Raw genomic sequence first — 24,764 nt, forward strand, 5'->3', positions numbered from 1 at the left:
ACTGTTCTTGCCTGAACTGACAGAGGAGATGTAAATAAATTGCAGGGACAGGATGGCCCTTGCTGCAAGTTGTGAAAGAGCTCACAGATGACGTGGAACAAATGTTGGCCCAAACTGGCCACTGACCACTGGCCACTGCCAGTAGTATCGAAGATGGGGTCTGGCAGACCACCAGACAGCCCTCCATTTGTACAAAGGGCCCCAAAGGGAACTGTGGAGTCCCAGGAGACTCAGGCTGGGTCTGAGACGGTGGCATGACCCTGTCTCAAAAGTTAATAACCGAGACTCTGGACTCTAGAGTTCTGATGTGCAGGAGTTTTACTGTCATATCACAGATTCACCTGGGTCATGCATTTTATGTTTATGACATTCCTTGACACTTTAATTTAGTTACTGACTCAGTTATATTCAAAGGTTTCTTCTTACTCATTTTGCTTTCCTTATTTGATAGGAGCATCCTCCTCCAACAATTAAGTGTCTCAGATTCCAAAAATATGAGATTTACTTGATGCTTTTTTCTAGGACAATTACTAAGTTTTAATACATTACAGTGCTTATTAAAAAATACCTCACAACCTTTTAGTTGATTTTTGTGCCGAAACACTTCTGTCAACAGTTTTAACCATAATCAGTTTTGGGACCTAACAAATGACGTAACAGTTCACTGTGTTAAAATTAATGCACATACACTCAGACTTCAGTTGATCTTTTGGAGTAAAATGTTTAAAGAGGTTATAAAATTATGAAACTCAGATTTCAGTGTTCAGCAAATCTTAACTAAAAGGGAAAACAGTGTTGTGAGTGTGGGTGGAAACTGTGACAGGGACAGCCTTGCTTGAGGCCATCTCTCACCAGCTCTAGGAAGGTGCAGGTCACAGCTGAGCTGCCTCTGCCTTAGCTCGGGCAAATGCTCTAGCAACTCTTCTAGGAGGCAAATGCTGTTTCCAGTGACAGGTACTTTCACATCTAAAATTCCCAAGGAGACCCATACAAAGAGGAGGCCGTCTGCCTCCCCTGCACAATAAATCATGGGTGGGCAGGGTAGAGTAGTTTTCCTTGGCCCTTCCATACAGTGTGTGTGTTTGGGGGGTGTCCTCCTAGTGAACCCCCAGAGTGATGCTGCTGCCCCAACCTGCACAGTGTGCACCTAAGGCTTAGTAACCACTTTTACCCTCACTGGGCATTGCTTTGTCTGGGAGAAATGCTCCTCAGTCGAAGAATATTTGGGTTGAAGAATAATCCTTCTATAAACATTCATACACAAGTTTCTGTGTGGACATATGTTTGTATTTCTCTGGGGAATCAACCTAGGATTGGAACTGCTGGATCATATGGTAACACTAACCTCTTCTATTCTCTCTAGAACAGCATTTCCCAGCCAAATCATCCTTGGACTAATTACCTGTGATCTATAGCACAGACCATAGCTGTGAAGAAAACGGGTAAGGTAAGGAATAGTAGGGAGCCTAGGGCCCAGCCCAGAGCAGCAGGAATTAGCAGAAATAAAGAAGGGCTATTGTCAGGGCCCTCCAGGTGTTGCAGAGAGACGTGTGTGCCTATTCTGGCTCTGCCATTTGCTTATTATATGATCTTGGGAGAAGGTTAACCCAAGGCCTTGTCTTCTTTGGGCCTCAAGTTCTTCAACTGTGAAATAGGAATATTAATTCTTGTGTTATTAATTTCCCAAATGTTCTGAAGATGTTCTCTGTGTGGTCTCTTGCTCCTTTCAACCAGATCCCACCTGCCAGGCTGGGGACTTGGCAACCACCCCAAACTCTCCTTCTGGCTCCACTGCTGTTCACATAGGCAAATCAATCACTGGGCATCATTCCCCAAGGTAAATATAAAAAGTGGGATCCAGTGACAGCCTCAGGTATTTATCTGATAAATATCTTTGAGGGGATATATACACGTCGACTAAGCCATGGTGGATGTGATAGATACAAATGGGCTTGGAGAAAGGGAAAGGTAGCAAAGAGCTGGGTTCCCCAGAGGCTGGAGTGATAAACACTCCAGAAGAGAGCTGGTTTCCCCTGAACATTTTGAGATAACCTGAAGCAACCTAGAAAGTAAGTGATAGGGTGTCTTGTCCCTAAGGAGAAGGAGACCTAGTGACTCTGGAGAGTGGACAAGCATAGCCTACCCATCTAATGGTACGGCTCAGGCCCAGGAGCCCCCAATGCTCCCATGGCCCTGCCACTGCCTCTCTACAGGTCTCGTCACCTGTATCTCATTGTGCCTCATGTACTTACTGTCCTAACTCTCTTGTCCACCTCTAACTCATTCACTTCAAACTACTCTGTAGCCATATTAATCTTTCTAAACTCAGTTTTTCCTTTGTTACTCCAATGCTCAAAACCTTCAATGGATCCCCACTGGAAAAAGCCCTAATTCCCTCTTAAACATTTAGCAATGTGACAGCCACTCACCATTCCAGACTCTTTCCCACAGTTCCCTCTTAGGAACTTACCACTCTTATCTAACTGCTCTATTCACCATATCCAAAAAGAGCTCATCTTTTGGAGTCTCTTTCAAGAAGGCCATTCCCTGTGGGCACCTCTTTTCATGACCCTGCCGGCCTTTGAAGGCACAGAGGGAGCCACACACTGCCCCACAATGCTTATCCTAGCCCGGTCATGCCTACCAGAGTGCCCTTTCCTGCCTCCCAACCCAAAGCCCCTTGGGGTGTGATCTCCACGCTGGGACACAGTGCACTGTGATCTACCTTCCGAGGTGCTCACCTCTGCTCTCCATCACTGCAATAAAGTCTTTAGGGAAGGACCATGTTTTCAGCCTCTTCACAGTGTGCTAGCACATAATAAATGTTCAACAAAAATTTACTCTTATTGCGATGATTGCGGGCTTTTCTCTAAAGACCTCATTGGTAAAAGGAGTCAGAAAATCCCTTCGTTGTAACAAACAGGAATACTGGCCTTTGAAGGAGCATGAGGTGGAAAAGGGAGCCAGGGTTGTGATTTGGCAGCCCGCACCTCACAAAGATCATAGAATATGGTAGTCACAAGGGATTAGAGACAGAAGTTCTCTGTGGTGTAGATGAAGAAACCTAGCAGGTTGGGTCCATCCCCATCTTACTGGGATTGTTTAATTGTAATGTTACCCTAACATTGGCGGTTTTCTATTTTTTAAAGCTATGAAATCCTTTCTCCAAACAAAGTTCTCCCTGAAGCATAAAATGTGAAACAGAACAATTCAGAGCTGCTCTGGGTGAATCAGAGCTGCTAGGGCCTTGAAGTCAGTCCATTTTCTATCTCCCCAACCCAGACTCTGTAAGGTTTATAGAGAGACCCAAACAATGCTGAGCAGTCTCACAGAAGTCCCTCGAGGGGACTTCTGTGAGATCCTAGAAGCTATGAGTGATGGGGTTGGGAATGAAGGATTGGGCTGGCTGGCCATCTTTTTTTTTTTAATATACGAAACACATCCCATATCCAAAAACCAAAGTTCGTATTTAAATATCAACTAAAGACTTCCGGCCCTCTAGTACTCACGACCAAAGAAGAACAATTTGCAATACAGATGAACTGTGTTTCCTCTGACATTTCTATTCTAGGAGGTAACTTTGCTGAAAAGGTCCTGCTTATATCTAAGCTGGTTCTCCCACTGTAGATGAAAACTCATTCCATTGCACAAATATGCTTGAATTTTACATTAGAAGACCTGACTCATTAAATATTTTTGGTGCAGTAACACTTCTGGTCAAAGTAGATTAAACAAATAAGCAATTAACTTGGAGACTGGGTATAAATACAAAAGCAGAATTAATTATTCTTCTCATTGTTTTCCTCTATTGTGGACATTGGTTTCTTGTTTGCTTTTACTCTGGGCTTTGCCTTGAGATGTCTCTGACATTCGCTTCCTATCTTCCTCCCTACCCTGGGAGTCACCTGGGGAAAGAGGACTTCCTTAGGTGTGTACCCTGCTCCGTGCTGTTCTAGAATTCTGGCTGAATTTGAGATGTGAATGGGATAATAAATGAGGGCTTCAGGCCTGGCCTTCAGTCTCATACCCCAAGGCAGGGAGCCACAGGCTCCTCTTTCACTGGTCCATCCACTAAGGGTTTTTCGGTTCCATGCCAAAGGGGAATGGGGCAGTGACAGGTGGGGGTTAAGGGTTGGTGGCTGATCTGGGAATGTGGGTTTATAGCAGCGGCCCTCATTTATGATATTACTTTTGATGTGTACATGTTTGGGGGTGGGGTGCCGTTCTTTATTGGGATCATACATCTGACTCTGTAAGTTCTCAAAATGTAGTCCCAGATCAGCCTCATCTGGGAACTGGTAAGATAGGCAGACTCCAGAGCAACATCCTAGACTCAGTGAATCAGAAACTCTGGGTGTGGGCCCAGCAATCTGTGTTTTAACAAGTCTTTCACAGGAGTCTGACACATGCTCAAGTGTGAGAAGTGCTTGTCTAGAAACCTAGAAATCAGAATGTTAAACTTTGACGGGGCATCTGAGACCATTCAGTTTTGGTCAGCTCTTACAATTTATAGATTAGAGCAATGAAGATGAGAGAGGGGAAAATGACATCCCCAAGTCCGCAGAAGGTTAGTGCAGAGCCAGAAACAGCGGGGCCTCCTTTCCCTGAGACCAGTGTAGGGCTCCCTCCTCACAACTCATGCACTCTGCATTTCCAGAGCCTTGAGGAGGCCAGGCATAGGGGTGGGGGACATTGAGTTACATCAGCATCACTAATGGATGGGCACTGCCTTCTGGGACCCCTTGTGCCCTCAGGGAGATCAGGGGTCCCCACCCATGGTGGAAGTGTGCAGAGCCCTGTGCCTGGAGGAGGAGGCAGGCTGCAGTGTGTTCCTGGTGGCGCCTCTGCCTCCTGGGTTGCTGCAACCTGGCATTTTCCCACAGCTCCTCCTCCCTGCTGCAGGAATCAAAAGGTGCCTTAGAAGGTGCTATTTATGTGAAAACTATAGCAAACCTGCACTCTGTGACCCTGCAACTGTGGGAGGCTGTGGAGGTGTGTGTGGAGCAGGATATTCTTCAGGCAGGCATCTAAGCACTGTTGACGGCTGCTGAGGACACAACCATCGGTACTCACATGTCAGCTGGGGCATGTCACAGGGCTCTGCCTCCCCTCAGGTCTGCCAGCCTTTCCCAGGTGTGGGGCAAGAGCAGAGCACTGGCAGCTTTGGTCTGTTTAATGATTGGTCATGAACGGCAGTCCACTCCAAACACTACCAGTGGAGAGGCCACAGGAGATACCCCATCACAGGTTGTGTGCCCCTGTTACATCTGGCTCTCACCATCACACATTCAGCTGAATCCCCAATGCAGCTGGAGGACCTACCACTACCACCCTAAGGCTGACATCACTGCCACCAATGGTGGGCAGGGGAGCTGCACCTGCAGTCACTGTGACTATCCTCCTCCAGGCCTGGAGGTCTGAGTCTTCTGGCTTGAAGGTCCAGAGCCCCTCCTCCTCAGAGCAGCCCACCAGGCTCCACAGGCCGGCTTCCATCCTGCCATGCCCACTCTATCCCCTTTCTGAACATCACCAACCCCATGGAGTTCTGGGTCTCTTCTCCTTGATTCTGACTTTCCTTTGACTACTGAGCACACCCCCACCCTGGACCCTCCATTTACAAATCAGGAAACTCCCTTGTACCCACCACCTTCCCTCAGAGCCTTCACTCCATGTCTGCATTAAGGAAGAGCAGCTGTCCCTCGAGGACACCTTTGCCTTGCAGCCCTCTCAACTGGTAACAGTTTATGATTTTGCATCCAGCACACCTCAGGGTCAGGAAGTGGGGTTTGTCATCCTTGCTCCTGACTGTCTGTTTCACACCATCAATTGCCATCTCCTGCACCCTTTGCAAAAATGCCATTTGGCTAGACCACCACTCTCCAGGTCTTGGGACCACCATATACTCCCTCCCACCATCACACCCCCATTCATTGGAGGCATGAGCTTCTGTCTTTGTCTTCCTCTCTGCCCTGAGCCTTGCCCTCCTGTGTGTGACTTCAATGTTCACTTAAACAATATAATCTCAGTTCCCTGGCCTCTGCAACTCTTCCATGCCTGCCAATTCCCATGGCACACTTAGACTCTGCTTTGCCTAAAGTCACTCAATTTGCAAAATCACAAGTCTAAATATTCTGCTTCCTCACCACCTCAGATGAGCCCACTGCAACACTTTTTGGCCTCATCTGGCCTCTTGGCATTTACTTCCACCAAATGCATCAGCCTTCTCCTTTATTCATATCCATTATTATCCATCTTAGGCTCCATCTTTGCAATAACATAATTCACAATACTCCCCAAACCCTTAGGCATACGTTGCCTTTATCTTTTCAGAGCATATGACTGTCAAAGCTCAACCAGAGATATATTTGTGATGTTTCCAGCAGGGCCTGCTGTTCAGGAGCCATATACTGCTGAGAAAGCCACACAAGAGGAAAAAGAGGTGGCTTTCTAAACATGTGATCACCAACTTCAAATGAGCTCTCAGTACTTTCCAGAAATATTGAATTTACCTGAATAGTTCCATTTCCCATTCTCTTCAATAGCACTGCCAAGCTTTTTCCATTCTCCTCAAACCTTCAACCCCAATGCTTTCCCCTTCACTCTCAGCAACCAATCTTATTTCCCACCTTCCAGAGAAAATAGAAGCCTGAATATCCAACTGCATAAGTAATATCCTGATTTCAGTACTCAAACTCTCCACAAATTATGCATGTGCAGAACCAAAACCTGTTTTCTGTTGATGCAGTCCCTGAATACTTCTGGGAGACACTGGGGATGTCTCCTCTGCACTCGCAAACTATACTCTCATTCTCCTGCTTTGCTTTCTTTGTTCTCCATGTCAGCTGCCTGTGAGACCCCTCAAGGAACATTGCTTATTAAGCCAGATGGCCAGGCACCCCCCTCCCCCAAGGACCTGCGGTCCTGTGGGAACATGGTTTTCAGTGCTTCCTCGGGCAGTGCCAGGCTCAGTGCCCCTCTGAGAGCCCTGCCTCCATAGTTACTGATGGTACCTCATCACGTAGTCTCAAGACTGCCTCTTTGTGCCTCAAACTTCATAGCATCCCTCACGCAAAGCCACTTTCCTTGCTCTTCCAATCTTCTATCCCAGGCACTCACTCCCATCCAGGCCATCAGATGAGGAAACAGATGGTAGCAGGACCTCACTGTTCTTCTAGGGACCCAGTCCCCTGCACACCCACCTCCTAGCAAGCTTCCCTCCCTACACGCAAGCCTCTTCCTGCAAACAAAACCCAGCCCACTGGTTTAGGAGGCAGCACCAGAGTATGACATGGTATAAGGTCAGCCAGGACACCTTACAGCAGAGGACACATTGCTGAGGGGCAGGGTCTACTGGGAGGAGAAAGACATGGCCTTTTCCCTTGGGAGCCCTCAGTCTGCCAGGAGAAATAGAGCCTAAGCACATAAACAACTAATGCACATCCAAGAAATCACCATACTGTCCCTTTAACAAGTACAATTCAGAGAAGGGCAACATACATCACATTGGGAGTTTGTACAGGGCAGATGCACTCCTAGGGGGCATGACTGGGCTCTTGTTCCCCCAAGCTCTTCTAAATGGTGAACGCATTTGCTCTACTGTCAAAAAAGAAAAAAAAAAAAAAAAAGAAACACACACACTTTAAAATCCTAGGGCTCAATTCTACAGCTAAGGCTTTCCTGCAGTTTGGCTGTCAGAAGGAAACTGATCCCGAGGCCTGAGGGATTGGCAAAGAGTCTGCCTTGCACTGAAAAATAATTGTGGTCCAGCGTTGCCTTTATTTACCCAGAACATTCAATGTGCCTTTTTCCTCCATCTTTCACATCCGCTCAGAGAAGATGTTAATTTTCTGAAATTAAACACTTAGCTTGATTACTGTTTTGTTAATTGCTGCATTCAGAAACCCCTGGTGCTCCTGCCTGTTTAACATGGATGGTACTGTGAAAATGATAGGCGCGGGACTGGCATGCAGGGGGACAGACAACAGTGCTGGGATGCCACCCTAACCACCCTCCCTGCATTTGCTCAAGCAGCTGGGACCCTGCCAGTGGGGGAGGTGGGACAGGCCAGGTCGTAGAAGAGCAGCTCCCACAGAGCCATGGTTATGGTTTGGGGATGCAGTGCACACAGGAAGCCTCAGGTCTTACCAACATCTAGGAGAATATAGGGGGAAACTGCAATCACAGCTCCCCACCCAAAGATGCCTGATAAAGGAAAGATCACAGAGACAGCTAAAGCTGCACCATTTGCTGATGCCTGAGATTACTTTAAGAAAGACTGAAGCACTCATTCATGTATTTATTTAACAAGTTATTAGTTCATTCAATGAACATTTATTGATTGCTTTCTATATTTCAGGCACCCAACTAGACACCTATCTGGACACAATAGTCAACAGGATAGATACAGGGCTTTCTCTCCTGGAGATGCCAGTTAGCTCATGGAGTTGACTTGCCACAGGAGCATGGAGTGGATGGATCCCCTGGATCCTCTTCCTTCCCATCCTCTTTGCCTCTTTATGAGATACCTCTTTATGAGATAGTTCACAAGGTGAACCGCAACTATCTCATAATCCAACTGGTGTCCCCTCTCCAATAAGGGTTATAACAATCTCATGTGGATATAAGATCCTTACAGAGTAAGAAATTTCCTCCAGTCTCATTGTCAGTAGCCATTTTTACTCCTGAAGCTATATACTTGGAGTGCCTGGCCCAAGATGGAGTAAACAAGCAAATAGGTCCCTGAGTCCTGTGGGCACTCTGGTAATCCTGGCAGAGTGAAGGCAGTTCTGGAGCTGTTAGCAGCATCACAAGTCACTGCTCATGACCTGGAAAGAAGAATTCTCATACTCAACCACTGTGTGGCCCAGCGTGTGATATCCACCCACAAGGAGTTCATTCAAATTGGTCTGTTGAACAATAAAATATCCCATCCAACACACTGTCACTGTATAGCTACATCCACCACCAACTGAAATGCCCTCTGGCAATAACATGTAGTTCCATCCTAACTTTTGGAATGTAAGAGTGGGCACCACAGAAGAGGGTGGTACCAAGAGCCCAGCTGAGGGTCCTGCACCCCATCAAGTCACTTCCCAATTCAGTCACCTGCTTACTTTGCGACTTTTCTGGGCCTCTGATCCCAGTCTCAGTGAGTGCTGTTGACTAGAATGCAAGCTCCACAAAGGCACAGATTTTTGTCTGTTATGTGTGCTGCTGTGTTCCCAGTGTTTACAGCAGTATATGGCATGCAGAAAGGCCTTGAAAATATTCGACAAGTAGGCGAATGAATGAGAGCCCCTAAGAAGCAGTACCCTTGAGCCAGTACTTGCAAGCAGTACTTGGTAAGCAGTCACAAAGAATGTGTTAAGTGAATGAATACATTTCCAAAGTTAAAGTGCCCAAACAAACCAATCCCTTTGAGAGTGGTTGAGTCTCTCTGTGTTCCTTTGAGTGGATTAGGGCTTGTAGCATCATCCTAAGCAACATTCCCTAAGTCTTCCTGCAAGGAGTCACAGCAGAGGAAGACTCCAGATTACCTGACTCATCTGGGAGGCTATCTTACGATGTTACCTGTGGGTCACCAGGACACATTCTCATCACCACTCCCCAGCCAAACACTTACATACTAATGCTCATCTGTGGGGACTGAAGCCATCTGGCAAATATTAATCAAGGCTCTCTGTGCCTGGCATTGTGCGGCCGTTCCCTCAGGAAACTGGTGGTAGGTGAGAAAGTGTGATTCTCCACACAGCTCACCATCTGGTGGAGGACCCCAAGGTTGCCAAGGATAGAAGCCAGGACATTGGTCAGGGGCAGTGCCATCTGCTCACCCTCTGAGCTCAATGGAGAACACATCATTGTTTGCAAATGGCCAGGGCCCTTCTGAGGCCAACGGGAAGTTCCTTCTCAATGCCAGAGCTTAAGAAACAATAAAAACAACCTTTTCTAGAATTAACAATGAGAAGAAAGCAACGAAACGAACTATGAAATTGAATTAAGAACAGTGAAAATTTTATTTGCTTAAGTTTTTTTTTAACTTTTCTTTATTAACTTCAATGAAAGTTTTCTTTCAAGTCCTTCTAGTCTTTAAAATTCTCACTCAATCTTTTCTCTGCATTGGAGCAAATTTTGCCTGCTAATTTCCAATGAGCACAGCCCTTAAAAATGAACTGGCTTTAGCATATGGATCTTAACACTCTACATTTTTACAGGCAGCAGTGTAATATTGTTTTAATATTTAATTTTGAGATTTACATAATATCTTTCCTCCAAAGAGCTCAATACATTGCAATATCATAAAATTCCTTTTCATATTCAAAGATTACTCTTTATGCATGCAAATACTATATTTAACCAAGGAATAATGCAAATTAGGTGATGTATTCAGAGGAGTTGATGGGCTAGGTAATTCTTTTGTAAGAAAATTAGTGTATTCGAGTGACTTTAACTGTCTAAGAACTTCAAAAGTGTCTTAAAAATGGACAAACTATATGGGCTTGTAACTATTAACAGAAATAGTGCAGCATTTTTTTAAAGAAAGTAAGTAATGGGTTGTGTCTGTGTTGTGGGCATGATGAATAGTATTCCACATGGAAGTGGCATGCAGGCCATACGTGAACTGCATATAATATAAATGTCAAATATAAATTGTGCTGATAGGATCATGCAAGTAAGGGGGAAATTGTTGCTTCTTCAAATACACAATGAGAAAAGATAGACAGGCTCCTCTGAACATCAGAATCATCCAGTGGCAGGTATCCAGGTTCTGGGCTTCCAGTTCCTCCCTCATCATTAGCTCATTGGGATACAGACTTTGCCACTCTTGTTTCTGGTGCCTATTCCTCCCAGCACAGAATGGAGAAACCAATATCTGTTATGTATCTGATACAGATAACATCAGTCCCAAACAAAGAAACTGTGAAGCCTTGGAAGGAAACAGTCTAGGGAGAAAAAGTACAGCAAATTGCTCTCTAGCTCAAGACATATTCCCAGAAATGATGCTAATCTCTCAGTCCATAGCATAGTTTACAGAGTGATTTTCTATCTGCTGTCTCATTTGCTTGTCACTATAGTACTAGGAAGCAGGTATCATGACTCATATTTTATAGGCGAGAAATGAGGGATCTTGCCAGTTCAATGAACTTGCATGATTCATGTGAGGAGCAGAGAGGGAAAGAAAGCCCAGGAATACCCCACTGCACTCTGCCACCATGAGCCCAGAGGTGGGGAAGATGACTGCCCCACGGTGGAATGAGAATGGAAAACAGAGCATGCTCGGCAGTAAGACTTGGGTTAATCAGATTCACCCTCTGAATCAGAGGTTACAAACCATCGCCAACAGGCTAAATCCAGAATTGGATTTGTTTGGCTCCCAAGTGCTTTAAAATTTTCTAATCAGTTGTCAACATTTTAAATCTGGATTTTCAGCTTATAAAATCAGGCAGTGCTGGGCATGGCAACTCTTGCTGGAGCTGAACAATGGCTGCCCCTCTGCTTTTTAGTTCCCTGAAGTCCCCACAACTCCCTATTGCCTTGTACCTGGCCCCGCTTTGCTCCTCTCCATTACCTGCCTGGCCTTAGGGGTCTTTGAGTTTGTTCTCTTTGGCTTAGATGGTCCCAAGTTCATGTGCTGGTCGGATTCATCTTTTATACCCCCAAGATTTCCTCTGAGGTCTTCTTTTCCAACTTTGACACTCCAAGTCTATTTGGCAGAAGAGAGAAGTAAAGTTTGTCATTCACTTAATTCTCTCTGACAGCCAGATGATCCGGCCATCAGTCTGAATCTGGGGCCAGATGCCAGAGAGTGACTGCAGGAGTTAGTGGTGATAACAATCTCTCTGCAGATCACTTGGCCACTGGAACAGAGAGAGTTGCACCTGATCTGGTCTATTTTAAACTCATGGCAGCTGTATTCAGTGCAAGGATGTATCCCTGAAGACCTCACGTAAATTTGAGCTTGCATAATTCATGACCAATCCTGACCAAAGATGATGGACATTTTTTTTTGACAGCTAAAGTGGCCTAGCAATGTGGCAACAGCTTAGAGAGAGCTTATGACTTACACAGTCCACTACAATGTGATTTTTCATCAGTCTGAGGATAAAACGGCCACAAACCATCTCACAGCCAAGAAATGATGTTTCTCAGAAATATCTGCAGCCTAGGGAGGTGCAAATGATGTTTCTCAGAATCATTTGTTGGCTGTGAGATGCTGAGCAAATTCAAAACTGCTCTGACCTAAGTTTCTTCATCTGACCCACCTTCTCTATAAAAAGAACAAAAACAAAAAAAACATGTGGTAGGGGTTGGCACATTGGAGGTGCTCAAAGATATCAGTTCTCTGCCACTGCCTTTGGACTGGGTAAGGATCCAGTCCTGAAACTCTCCAAGTGATACCTGGTCCTTGAATAGTTATGACTATAGACACAACTGGGGTCATGATGGGAAAAGATGAAGGCTCTCTGAATCTCAGAACTCAACAGACAAGCTTGTCTCTGAGTGAAAAACTGTATCTACCATGTGCCCAATGACCAAAAACAAATGATAGCAAAAATCTCCAAGGTCTCTTCTTAGATCTCATCTCTTGGAATCAAGAAGAGCCTATTGTTGGAGACTATGAAATGGGGGGCCCAGAGGTACCGTCCACTTTTAGGACAGAACACCATAAGGTAGACACAGACAAGGGACATCCTGTTGATCTCTTTCTAATCCTAGACTCTCCAAATCCCTTTAAGTCTCTGCTTTCTTATCAGAAAAATAGGAACAATAATCCCCAAGTCATTGTGTAATTACGAGGATTAAATGAGTCCACATAATTCCAAAATTCTTTGTGAACTCAAAAGAAACACAAACAGGAGGTGTCAACTATAATCATTATTACTCATCTATTTCTCAATCCGGACCCACTCAGTAGTCCAAAGCCACTTCACAGTTTGGGCAGTTCCAAACATAGAGTATGCATTCAATAAACACAAGTTGACTTAATGATTGATCCCAGGACTCCTCTTGGTCAAATTCTTTGCCTTCCATCTAGCTACTAAAGACCCAAACAGTAGGACAGGTGGCCACAGGCACAAAGAGGGGTCATACCATACAATGAAGCCAGGGGAGGAAGACTGAGCTAGATCTGACCCAGAGTGAACCAGCTCAGGGGTATTCTGGGAAGGTTAGACATGTCAGGACCTATTGGTAACACATGGATGTTGTGTTACCAATAGCCTCACAGATTTTCATGGATCTGAGTCATTAGAGTTTTTATGATGCCTACTTTTTAGTCTCTCTTCCACCTCTGGTAAAATACATAGCTTTTGTTCATGGTTCTAAACTGTTCTCACAGAAGTTCAGGTTTGAATGTTTATTTGATGGTTCTCATCTTTAAAAAAATACTATCTGTTGGTTGAAAATAATTTGTATTTACATATAGATTCATCAAATCAGTGCAATGGCAGCCTGTTCCTCAGTCCACAGCCCATAGCTTAGGAACTACTGGTCAACTTGATATTTGTTTTACAATAACCATGTGCTCCCAAGAAGCAATTGGATCCTTCTCTCAGTGAGTGTAAACTCTCTGACACCAGAATTCCAGAGTGACCAAACAGGAATCATAGATTGGAAGGTGATAATGGAGGCTAGGACTACAAAATCAGGGATAATTAAGATTAAAGGGCCTGCCAGAGGGAGAACAAAGCACATGAGAAGTGTGCTCATGGAGGAGCAAAAGGGTGAGGATAAAAATGAATATTTTACATGTTGGTAATGCAGGGCCCCTTGCAAGAGCCTTGGTCCCCCAGCTCCACTGCAGTCTAGGAAGGTGCAGATGGCAAGACAAGCAGATGGGCAGGTTCGGGAATAGCAGGGTAAGAGAAGGGAGGGCAGAAATAAAAGCAAACCGATATAAGTGGCAGGTTTGTTCGCACATGCTTAGAGAGAGAGAAAAGACAGCCAAGCCCAGTGTAACATGACAGCCTGGCAAGATTGTCATTCCCAGAAGCTGGGACACTAAAATATTTCAGCCAGTTTTCTGCCTAAACTCTTCAAGGGAAATACTGCTAACAAAGGCTGCCCATGTTACATGCTTAACATAATGCAGAAATTACCATTCTCCTTTCTTTGGGTAAGACAAAATGTCACAACCTTTGTCTCACGGCACCAACACTGTGGTCACCAGCTGGAGGCTTCTACACTTCCACTCTTATTTTCTCACTACATGCGTATGCATGTAAACACGTGACCATACACATACATACAAACACACCACATGAACACACACACACACACACACACACACACACACACACAGAGCAACAACGCAGCCATCTGGACAGACACGCTCTCCTACGACACCTTTTTTCTTCTCAGTTCTGACAGCTTAAACTCAAGATTCATCTGCCATCAAAGATGCCTAAGATGCCTGGTTTTAAAAGAAGCAGAATGAGTCTGAGGGTGGGGAGGTGAGTAGGAAAGGATAGAGTAGAAAAGAGAAGGTCAGGGAGGCGCAGATACACAGAGGAAGAGAGAGCCGAGATAGATGCTTGGCTCCTGCTATTCTACTAACAAGCTGTCCTTTTAGAATTTGTTAATTGAGAAAAAAATCTATAATTCCAAATAACATCACGGTCCACTGCCTATGACCCTCGTTGCCTGTACACGTGATGTTCACTTCCCCTCTGCAGCCTTGCACAGTAACCCCGGGAGAGAGATTGCTCATTTTTCTCTAACTCCCTTGGTATTTACTGCATGCGTACAGCATTTTACCTTGCAGCTTTGTGCTTTGTATCTATATCCTCTAAATCCGTCAGTTAATGAGTTTCATGAGAGGAACAATAGTGTCCAAGTATCACTGCATCCTTCACTGTGTCTAATCCACAGCGTGGCACACAGTACATGCTAAATGACTATCTCTTAATGATGAATGAATAAATAAGTGCATGAATGGACTGGTTAAATTGATATAAAAATAAACAGATTCTTGCAAGAGCTGTGAAAAGTAATGAAGAGAAAAGATCAGAAGAGTGCAAGATTCAGAAATAAAGAAAAAGAAAATGTGTTCTGAGCTGTGCCAGAGGATGTGCTGGTTATTGGAAGCAATCTATTGCCATCTATCTGAGGTCTCAATAGCAGCATATCATTCATCAGAGCAAGCTATAAAGGAGAATACACTTTTGAACTACATAGGTTTAATTGGAAAATGAAGGCAATATTGATTTTATCATATGATTTCTGGAAAATTTCTGTCATTGGGTTTCCATAAAGCATCATTGGTGGTCCTGTTCTCAAAGCCTTTCAGTGCCTCCACTCACTCACCATCTGTCTGTCCATCCGTCCACCTACCCACCCCTCTGTCCATCTGTCCATCCATTTACACAATCCTCTGTTTGTCCACTCACACACCTGTCTGTCCATCTCTTCATCCATCTTTCCAACAGGATTTGTTGAGCTCAGGCTGGATGAAGAGCACTAGGTCCTATTCTGGCTTGGATACACCTCTTTGCTTTTGTGCTGGGCACAAGAAAATCCCCTAGTCTGCAGCTCATTCTCAGAAGCGCAACACTACACCTGCCTTCTCCATGTGATCACAAATGCCCATCACCTGACACGTTCACTCCTGGACAGAGGCCTGACAGCACACTGGCAGGATGGGTGTGTCTGCAGCTGTGTCCCTGCCTAGAGACAAAGAGCCAGCCACACATCCACACAGGAGCACAGAAGCCTCCAGACTTACCGGCTTGGTTTGTGGTGATGTTGACAGAGACGTGCTGTGGGGGAAAGGGACTCTTGCTGGAGACTCCATTGATGGCCTGGATGTCAAAGGTGTAGGGGGTGTGAGCCCACAGGCTGCTGATGGAGACACGGCACTCAGTCAGGCCCAGCTGCCTGGGCACAAACTCCACATTGTCGTCACAGCGGGAGCAGCTCCGGCGGTCTGCCCGGCACTTTTTGCAGATGATGTTGTAGGTCACATCATCCCGCCCACCTGTCTCCCTTGGAGGGTGCCACTCCAGAATGATGGATGTCTCATTGACGATGGAGATAACATTGCGGGGACCTGATGGGACACCTGCAGGGAGACAAAGAAGGGTCCAGTGAGGCCAGACATAAGCTTCCTTGTCCAGCATCTCTCTTGTCTGCCTCTGGTGCATTCCCATCCTCATCAGTGCGCTTGCCTCCCACTCCTTCCTCAACCCCAAATGTCTATGCTCCTATTCATTTTGAAAAAATAATAGGTGAACAGAGATGACACCTTGTCGCTAGCTCCCATTTCAATCATCTTCACTGAGGCTTTTCTTCTTTCAATCACATGTGCCAAGGGAAAGAAGGTTCCAGGACCTGGGTTTAAGGCCTTTTGTTCTCAGGATCAAGCCGCATCCTCCAACCAGGTTTAGGATTAATAAAATGTATATATATTGAACATTTACCGGATTCTTTGTCTAATCTTAATTGGTGCAGAACTCAACGGTAGAGGGATATGAGTGGCCCCTCCAAAAGCCCTAACATATTCTGAAATTCTGCACAAAATCTCACACAATTTAGGATCTATGTGGTGTGTGCGTGGTAGCAGGGATGCATCTCTGTGAGACAGGCTTCCAGAGCACCTGAATAGATGCATATTTACATTGCACCAACTTTGACACATGAGACAAGAAGCAGAATTGGGTGGGAGAGGTCCATGTAGTCACTTTGGGCCCTATGACATAAGAAAACATGAGTGTGTTTAGACGTTCTGCTTGCTGCTTTATATACATTACCTCATTTATTCCCCCACAAGACCCCTACCAGGAAGATACACTAATTATCTCAGTTTAATAGAAAGGGGAAGTAAAGCTTAGAAAGGAGGCTGGCTGTAGATTGCATAGGTCTGTAAGAACTGAAGCCGGTGTGAAAGACCATACCTGCCTGATTCCAAAGCTCACGTTCTCAACTATAGCCCTGCTCTGAACAGACTTTCTCTTACAAACCAGATAGGGTCGCTGGGACTCACAGAGGGCAGCCTCCTTCCTCTGGAAAGCTCTGTTTATGGCCACTTTTCACAATCTGGCGAAAATTGAAATGCCCTGTTGCAAAACTGTGGAAATCCTGGTGCTTCATAGAAGACCAAAATATTGCTGAATTAATGGTCACAATGCTGGGCATTTTTGAGATTAAGTTGGAGAATCTGTTGCCCAAAACCAGAACAGATCATAGCCTCAGGTTCCCAAGCCTGAGCCTTGCATCTCCTCAGTGTCTAACCGATAAAAATGAATCCTGCCCGGAAGCCCCCCTTTTGAATGGCAGGTCTGCTGGAGCAGCCGCTTCGGATAGTAATGCATTCAGAATTCATGCACGTGACTGTCACCAGCTGAACGAAGACATGTGTAAAGTGGTTCATGCTGGAGACAGGAATCAAATGCCAACACACAAAATGAGGGAATAACAACAAGGTCGGGGGGCACCAGGGAAGGATTCTGTGTTGAATCAGTCAACAGCAAGCAGCTAGAGCAGAAAGCAAATATTAAATCAGGTTCTATTAAAACATGAAAGAAAATCAGTACTGTACCATATAAAGCCCATTAGGCCTGAACTAAAGCACAGCGTTCATGCATGCTTGTGACAGGGCAGAATTCATGAAGCATTTTTACTGAAGTCTTGCAAACAGCATTCAAGAATTCCCCACTCATCTGCCCAGGAATAAACATCCATCTCTTTTCAAATAATCACATAGCTAGTGCTGGGAAGGTAGTCGGTACTGTCCCACGTAGGCTCTTACGGGGCTGGGCCAACCTTGCCCCATAGTGCACAATTCATTACCATCCACATTGGTCACTGCCTGTCTTAGACATGTCTGTTTGCTTCTGACTGATGGGACACAGACCACAAGCTCTCAGCAGTCAACACCACTCTTGTTAGTCTCGCTTTTATAGCAGAGAGCCTACACTCACCCACGGGCCCCTGTTTCTCATCTCAAAATAAAGACATTCACTGAGTGCTTGCTTTATACTAGGTGTGGGGTGAATCTTTTTATCTCACTGCATCCTTGGGACATCCTAGGCTATCACTCAGAAGGCAGCCTCGGGGTAAGGGGGAGGCAGGCACTGATCAAGAGAGTGACCATCCATCCCTCTCATCCATTGAGACTTTCCTCCTTCAATTATCTCCTCTTTCCTTTGAGCTTTGGCTACACTCTCCCCACTGACTCCAGCTTCTCAATGTAAACTCATACAAATCTTTGCCATTTTCAAACCAAAACATCATCACCTGGCATCTCTCTAAATTGCACACCCTCTCTTCTTTACTCTTGGCTGAGCCAAGCTTTTCCAAACAAGATCCTACACTTACTGTCTTTCTTCTCTCCCTGCTCAGCCAAGTGAAGCCTGGTTACTTCCCCACTTCTCTGCTATGACTGCTTTTCCTTTGGCTTTCTATGTGACAAATCCAGGGAACACAATTCAATCCTTACCTTCATTAACACTTGTGTAGTCACCAGTCAGGCTCTGGGAGCCACATCTTCTGCATCCCCTAACATAGGGACTATTAGCACAATCTGTCCATCTTCCTCTACTTTTCCTTAGATATGTCCCTTCCTCTCTATCCCCATGGCCTCAGAATTCTTGGCCTCATCATTTTTCCTACCCTACTGCAAAAGCCTCCTAATTCATTCTCCAACATTGCTTCTGCATCTCTCTGATACAATCTCTTCTGCCAGAGTGTGAGTTCTAAATTGCACATGGAGTCATAGCGTTCTGCACAATTCCCCCCCTGCTTCCTGATTATCCAAAATGCTTGCCCTCCTTTCCATGCCATTCAAGTCCCCGTGGGATCTTGCTGTTCTTGATCTCATCCCTGGCAGTTGACCTTCACCCCTCGTATTCTGGCTAGTAGAAATGTTCCCGAAATTTCCTGTGCACACTAAACTCTCTTCTTACCTCTGAGCCTCTACACAATGTTCTTCCCTCTGTCTCAAGTTCTTTTCCCTCTGTATCAACTTGATGAACTCCTGCTCACTCTTCAAGGTCTAGCACCCATTCCACTAGGACCCTTCCCTGAGGTCCAGCAGTCATGCTCTCCCCATCTGGGCTTCCATAGCTCATTTCCAGGTGCCTAAGTGAGACTCCATCACTGCATTGTGATAGTCTCCTTCTCTTTGTCATCCTCACCACACTGTAGCCTCCTGGTAGGCAGGGGCTGCTGTCTGGTCTGTTTCTGTGATTCCTATCCCCAGACAGCACTTTGCCCTCCAACCTGGTTTTCTACCTTTGCTCAGTGTGCATAGAAAAAGGTTCCCCACATATGCCCCTCTCCAGCATAAGACAGGATGCCCTGCTGTAGGTGGATGGAGGGGCCTTGGAGAGGCCTTGAAGCAGCAGCAGTAATCAGTTGTGACCCACTGCTTGTTACTCTGAGAGGCAGAGGCTTTGGTGAGGCAAAGGTGGCAAATGAAGAGCTGGATGGAGAATTTTGCCCAGTCTCTGATCTAGTGGCCTCCCTGAGAGCTAGGAAGACCCACCCTGGTCGATGCTGCTCCATGTCTGTTCATTTGCTCCCAGCTGCTCAGGAGGAACAGAAGGAAATGCAGGGAGTTTCCCCCCAACCCCCAACTCCCTTTCCAGGGGAAGGGATTTTTCATGTTGATTAGGAAAAGTCTTTATATAAAGCAGGCACTGCCCCCTTCCCATTCATGTGTGCTTTTCAGAGCAAATGCATCTGTGGGGCATGAATAGGGGCTTGTGAGGGTCATGGTTGTTTAGTACAGGAGTACATAAATCTGAATCCTTTCCTTCCAAGGAGCAGAAACAGACATTAAGGGCCTTCCCTGGAGAATGGGCTCAGAGGGTTAGGAGAGCCAGACATGCCCTGCAGTGTATCATTCCCCTGCCTCCTTGAGGGCAGGGGTGCGTCTTGTTCCTCCCACAAAGCAAGTGCCAGTGCATATTTCTGGAGGTGACCAGAATCTGGGCCACAAAAAAATGACCATTCATTATTTACTCATTCACTCATTTACTCCCTTAACAAATACTCCCGGCATTCTTTTCAGCACTTGAGAGGCAGAAAAACCAAGACGGGCAAGCTTCTTCTCTTATGGAGCTTATATTCCAGTGAGAGAAAACTAATAGACTAGAAGGAAACAGAGAAATAAATGAAATTATTTTAAATAAGAATAAGTGTTATGAAGAAAAAGCACCAGGGCTCAGATGGCCTCCTAACGATGCTGGGCTCTGTCTCTTATTCCCATGAGGCCCACTCCAGGGCTGGCAAACCAGGGTCTCATGTCTGGGTGGTTAAAATGATGATGGCCCCAGATGTCTGTGCTGTAGCATCCTGATGAGATGGGCATATTCCTGCAGGTAGACCGCTCAGTCTCCCTCATGCCTAAATGAAAGTCTGACCAGGGTAGATTTGGCCCCTGCATAAATCTCCCTGGAGGAAGGTGCTAAGCCACTTCCCTACCCATCCAGGCACTGCCTCCTTGGCTTGGAGCCCTACTCTTGCAGGGAGTATTCATCCAGAATCTGGGTCCCCAGCAACATCTCTAGGAAGGAGGCCAATTGCGACCACTAAACAAAAACATTACAAGGGGAAGCAGAGAGGGAAGCCAGAACAGCGAAAGAAAATCTGCCATCTCCTTCAGCAAAAGCCCTCGATGAATGCAGTGGCAGGGCTCAGCACCGTGGTCTCCCCGTCTGAGCTCCCTGCTCTTCCTCATTTCTCTTAATTACATACAGACAGGCTTTTTGAAGCCTCTCTGATCTGTTACCAGGGTTACTTCTGATGAATGCATTCTGTTTAAAGGGCTAAGGAAATTCAGTCCTTTTAAAGGGTGGGAGAAGTGTTGAGCTGTGATTTTCTGTTTGGGTGAGGAGGGAGTGTGGTGGGTCATGAGTTATGAAGATGGGTCTCCAATGTCCTCCAGGATGTGCCTGAGAGGTTGGCTCAGACTGCATGGAGGATGGTTGTCACTGGGATCAGAAAGGGTTAAACAGGATCCTTCTAGACCCACAGGGCCAGCCCAAGTGTTGTCATATTAAGATAGAATCTCCTGCTTCTTAATGTGATTTGGGCCAGATAATTTTTTAAAGAATGGTGAGACAGGGTGTGTGGGAGAGAGTGGGTGAGTTTATTTGAAGGCATTAAACTGGAAATAAGAGCACTCCTGAGTAATCAAAGGGAAAATCTGCTGAAGATAGGTAGGCCCCCAAAGCCAATTCTTTTATCAGGAATTTAGTAGTAAATTTCAGGCTGGTATAAGGTGCCAAGCAGGCAGGGTATAGCTCATTGTGCATTGCTGAAGCCAGGGTCTGTGTCCTGGGATCCATCCCCATTGGGTGCTGGTGAAGGTTGCAACCATGGTGGTTGTCCACAAGGTTGGAACTATAACCTGGGAGAAACGCTCCCCTGGAAAACCCCGCATTCAGGCTGGGATCATGCTCCTCTGCATCAGGCCAGAGGTGGGGCCCTCCCTACTCTGTGCATGACCACTTAGAGAATCTGATAAAACAAAGCTTTTCCCCCAGAAAAGTGAACATGTGTTGGAACACATGAGTTTTCAGACTCCGAGTGGGTTCTTAGTCCCCTGAAACCAACTGATGAACCTCCTAAGTGTTCATGGTGACCAAGTTAATATATATTCTTTAGTTGGTTGACCTTGAGAAAGTGAACTTCTAAGTCTCAGTCTCCTTATCTGAAAAATGGTAAGTCAGAGAATTTAATGAGATGACATGCCTAAAGAGTTTAGCTGTAGCTGGTCCACAGAGAAACTGAGTAACATCTCAGGCTATTAGTAGTAGTAGTATTTGTATTGTCATTATTGGATTATCTGGAACCTTCACCTGCTCATGTAATTAAGACTGACCTAATTCAGCCACCCTTTCTTGAGCACAGACCCTTCATTCAGAATTATGCTAAAGACTGTGAAAGCCATGAGGTCGTGGAATCTATGTTGGGGAAACCTGATGTAGGAGTCCATACCTAAGGAGTACTGGAAACTGTGAACACACACAGTAAAGGATCAAAGTGATACAGATGCAAAGGGTTACAGATGTTTGGGAAAAGACATGACCCAGTGCAAATCAATAGATTCAGAGATGATCTCTGGCACCTGTCCAAAGAAACACCTTGGAGTCTGCCTGCCACAATCTGCACCTTCCAGGCCACATAGCCCCAGCAAGCACTTCTACCAAGGGGTAGAACCTTAACCTTGAGCATGGGGCTGTGTTTCTAGAATAGGTCCAGTTCTTATTAGGTACTGGGCTTGTGACTTCTGTCCACACCTGTGTCTCTGCTTCCTGGCCTCCCTAGCGGTAGCCTGACTTTAACTTGGTATCTGGTATTCATTGTCCTCTCCTGACCTATGGGAAAATAAACTTTTCCTTTACTCCCACAGCAAACTGTGCCCTCTTTTCATTCTCCCTTTAGGTGAAAGAATTGCAGTGGGGTCCGGGAATGAGCCAGGAAGGACACTTGATACTCAAGACTCCTAGGTATTATCAGGAGAGCAACAAATGTAATGTTCTCCATGGCTGAGAAGATTCAAGATTGTAGTTTGGAAAAAGTACTTCAATATGAACTTCAATATTGAATATGTACTTCAATATCGACTTTAGCACTCTTCAATATGAAATGAAGGTGAAGAGGTGGTAGAGAGGGTGACCAGAAAATGATATCAGGCGTATGGATGGTGGGAGTGGCTGGGAAGGTAGCATGGTCCAGAATTCACTTTTCAAAATAAGGATTCTACCAGAGTGTTTCTTTCTCTGTTGGTTATTGTGACACAGCTACTTAAATGAACCATGTCTGAGTGACTGGAAGGCTTCCTGGAGAAGGTAAAAGGATCTTTGAGATTTTATGGGGAAGTAGAATTCAAGAAACAGAAGCAGACAGGGAAATGGGGGCTGTAGAAGTTTGAAGAGGTCTTCTATGGGAGCAAAATATGCAGGGAACCAAGTCAGGCTGGTTATTATACCTAGCCCAAAGTATGGCACACAGGGCTAAAAGCAGGATAGGTTGGAGGATAACATAAGCCAAAAGAGGGAAAGTTTCAACTGTCAGCGATGTAGTACCATTATCAAATAAACATGAATTCAACTTCATGTGCAGTGGTCTTTTCTTCTTGATAAACGGTTATTTGAAAACAATGCCAAAACAAAAGGAAACAACACCAAACCTTTATTCTTTCTAAGTGCCATTTGTGGCTATGATGCTCTCTAGCCTAAGTTCAGCTCTTACTCTCCTTCTCTTGCCCATCCTAAGTATGATAGTAATTCCTTTTCCATCATTCCCTCAACAGGAGCACATCAAACAAGAATGACCAGCGTCCTAGACGAAAGGGCTGTGATGTGGTGCTGCATGTTGGTTCAGGACCTTGGAGAGTGACATAAGCCTGTGTGTTCCCTGTCCCTTTCACTGAGTTCTCTCGCCAACAGTGGGGGTGCTTCTAAAGATTCTATGTCAGGCATCATAATAAGACCCTGATAACAGAGGCCAGTGGTACAAGGGTTGCCCTGTTTTACCATGGGAAGGAGGTTATTGAGGCAATATGGGAAACCAGGAATAAGTTACCAGGGACCTGTGGAAAGTGGTGGCACCAAAATGGACAGACTAGTAAGTCATTTAAAGGATGCCAAAGACATCCCCCTCTCGATACCAGAAGCTTGGACGGGTTCAGGATCTTTAGAAAAAAATAGACCAAGAATTGTCTGCAGTCTGCTGACAATGAATATCAGACATATGGGACATTGTTTTGCTCCATATGGAATAAGTGGTGTCTGAAATTCTGAGGTATCCCTCCAAGAGAGAGAATTGTGTTGAGGGTCCAAGGCAGCAGGGGCTGGCTAGAAGGTTGGTTGATGCCCGTCCCACCGCAAGCTCAGGCATCTTTTGAGGCTCCTCTCCTCAAAGTACAGGATATCTCTCTGGGTCAAGGAGGAGAGGGCATTAAAGTTCAGGAAAATCATGTTGGTTTACTTTTTCTAACAGCCATGTGAGCACAACCGTATCAGAGAAAATTTTATATTACCTTTGAAATCAGTTTTAAATGAACCCCAGCAGCAAATTACTAAGGATGGGAAGTCACAGATCTTCAGACACAGACAGAACTGAGTTGAATTCTGGATTTTGGCATAACCTGTCTAAACCTCAGCATACTCACTGGTAAAATCTGCATGATGATCACAGCAACCCGTAGGAGTGTTGTAATGGACTACCAAATGAGCAGTGTAAGTGAGGGGTTAGAACAGTGCCTGTCACTTAGGATGGCTTCTCTATTGGCAGCTGTAATTTTTAACTCATTGTTATATGGTAATGATGAATGTGAAGACAATGTCGCAGGCACTGCCCTCATGGAGTATATTGTCTAGTGAAGGAGTCAGATAACATTTCAATAAGTAGATAAATGAATAGTATCAGCAGTAACAGGGCTTTGGTGATACATAGAGAAGGAGGAGGGGAGACAGCATGCCAGCATGGTGTGGGGAGCTCTCTCAGAGCAGAGGCCATCTGGACAGAGACCTGAGTGTGATGAGACAGAAGCAATGCAAATATCTAGAGGGAGTGTTCCCCAGCCCAAAGTACTGGCATGTGCAAAGGCCCTGAGGTGGGAATACACTTGGTTCCTTCTTTGAGGAAGATCAAGGAAGCAGCATGGTGGACATATAATAATCAAGAAGGAGAGGGGTCATAACAAAGATTAGAAGGGTAGTGGGGGAGGCAGACTCATAAGTCCTGGTTTCAGCCTGACAGGAATTTTACTGTAACTGAGGTTTTACTGTAAAGAGGGCTCTGAGCAAGAAATGGCA

The 24,764-nt window shown here is 45.4% G+C and overlaps 1 protein-coding gene across 1 annotated transcript in view; it reads right to left on the reverse strand.

Moving 5' to 3' along the window:
- Positions 1-24,764, reverse strand: part of EPHB1 (EPH receptor B1) — a 444,507-nt gene that overhangs the window by 104,456 nt on the left and 315,287 nt on the right. The window contains exon 5 of the mRNA XM_025377642.1: positions 15,722-16,057. Coding sequence (XP_025233427.1) covers positions 15,722-16,057 — 336 coding nt within the window. The remainder of the gene's footprint in view (positions 1-15,721; positions 16,058-24,764) is intronic.

Source organism: Theropithecus gelada, chromosome 2 (genome assembly GCF_003255815.1).
Source record: "Theropithecus gelada isolate Dixy chromosome 2, Tgel_1.0, whole genome shotgun sequence".
Taxonomy (NCBI): Eukaryota; Metazoa; Chordata; class Mammalia; order Primates; family Cercopithecidae; genus Theropithecus; species Theropithecus gelada.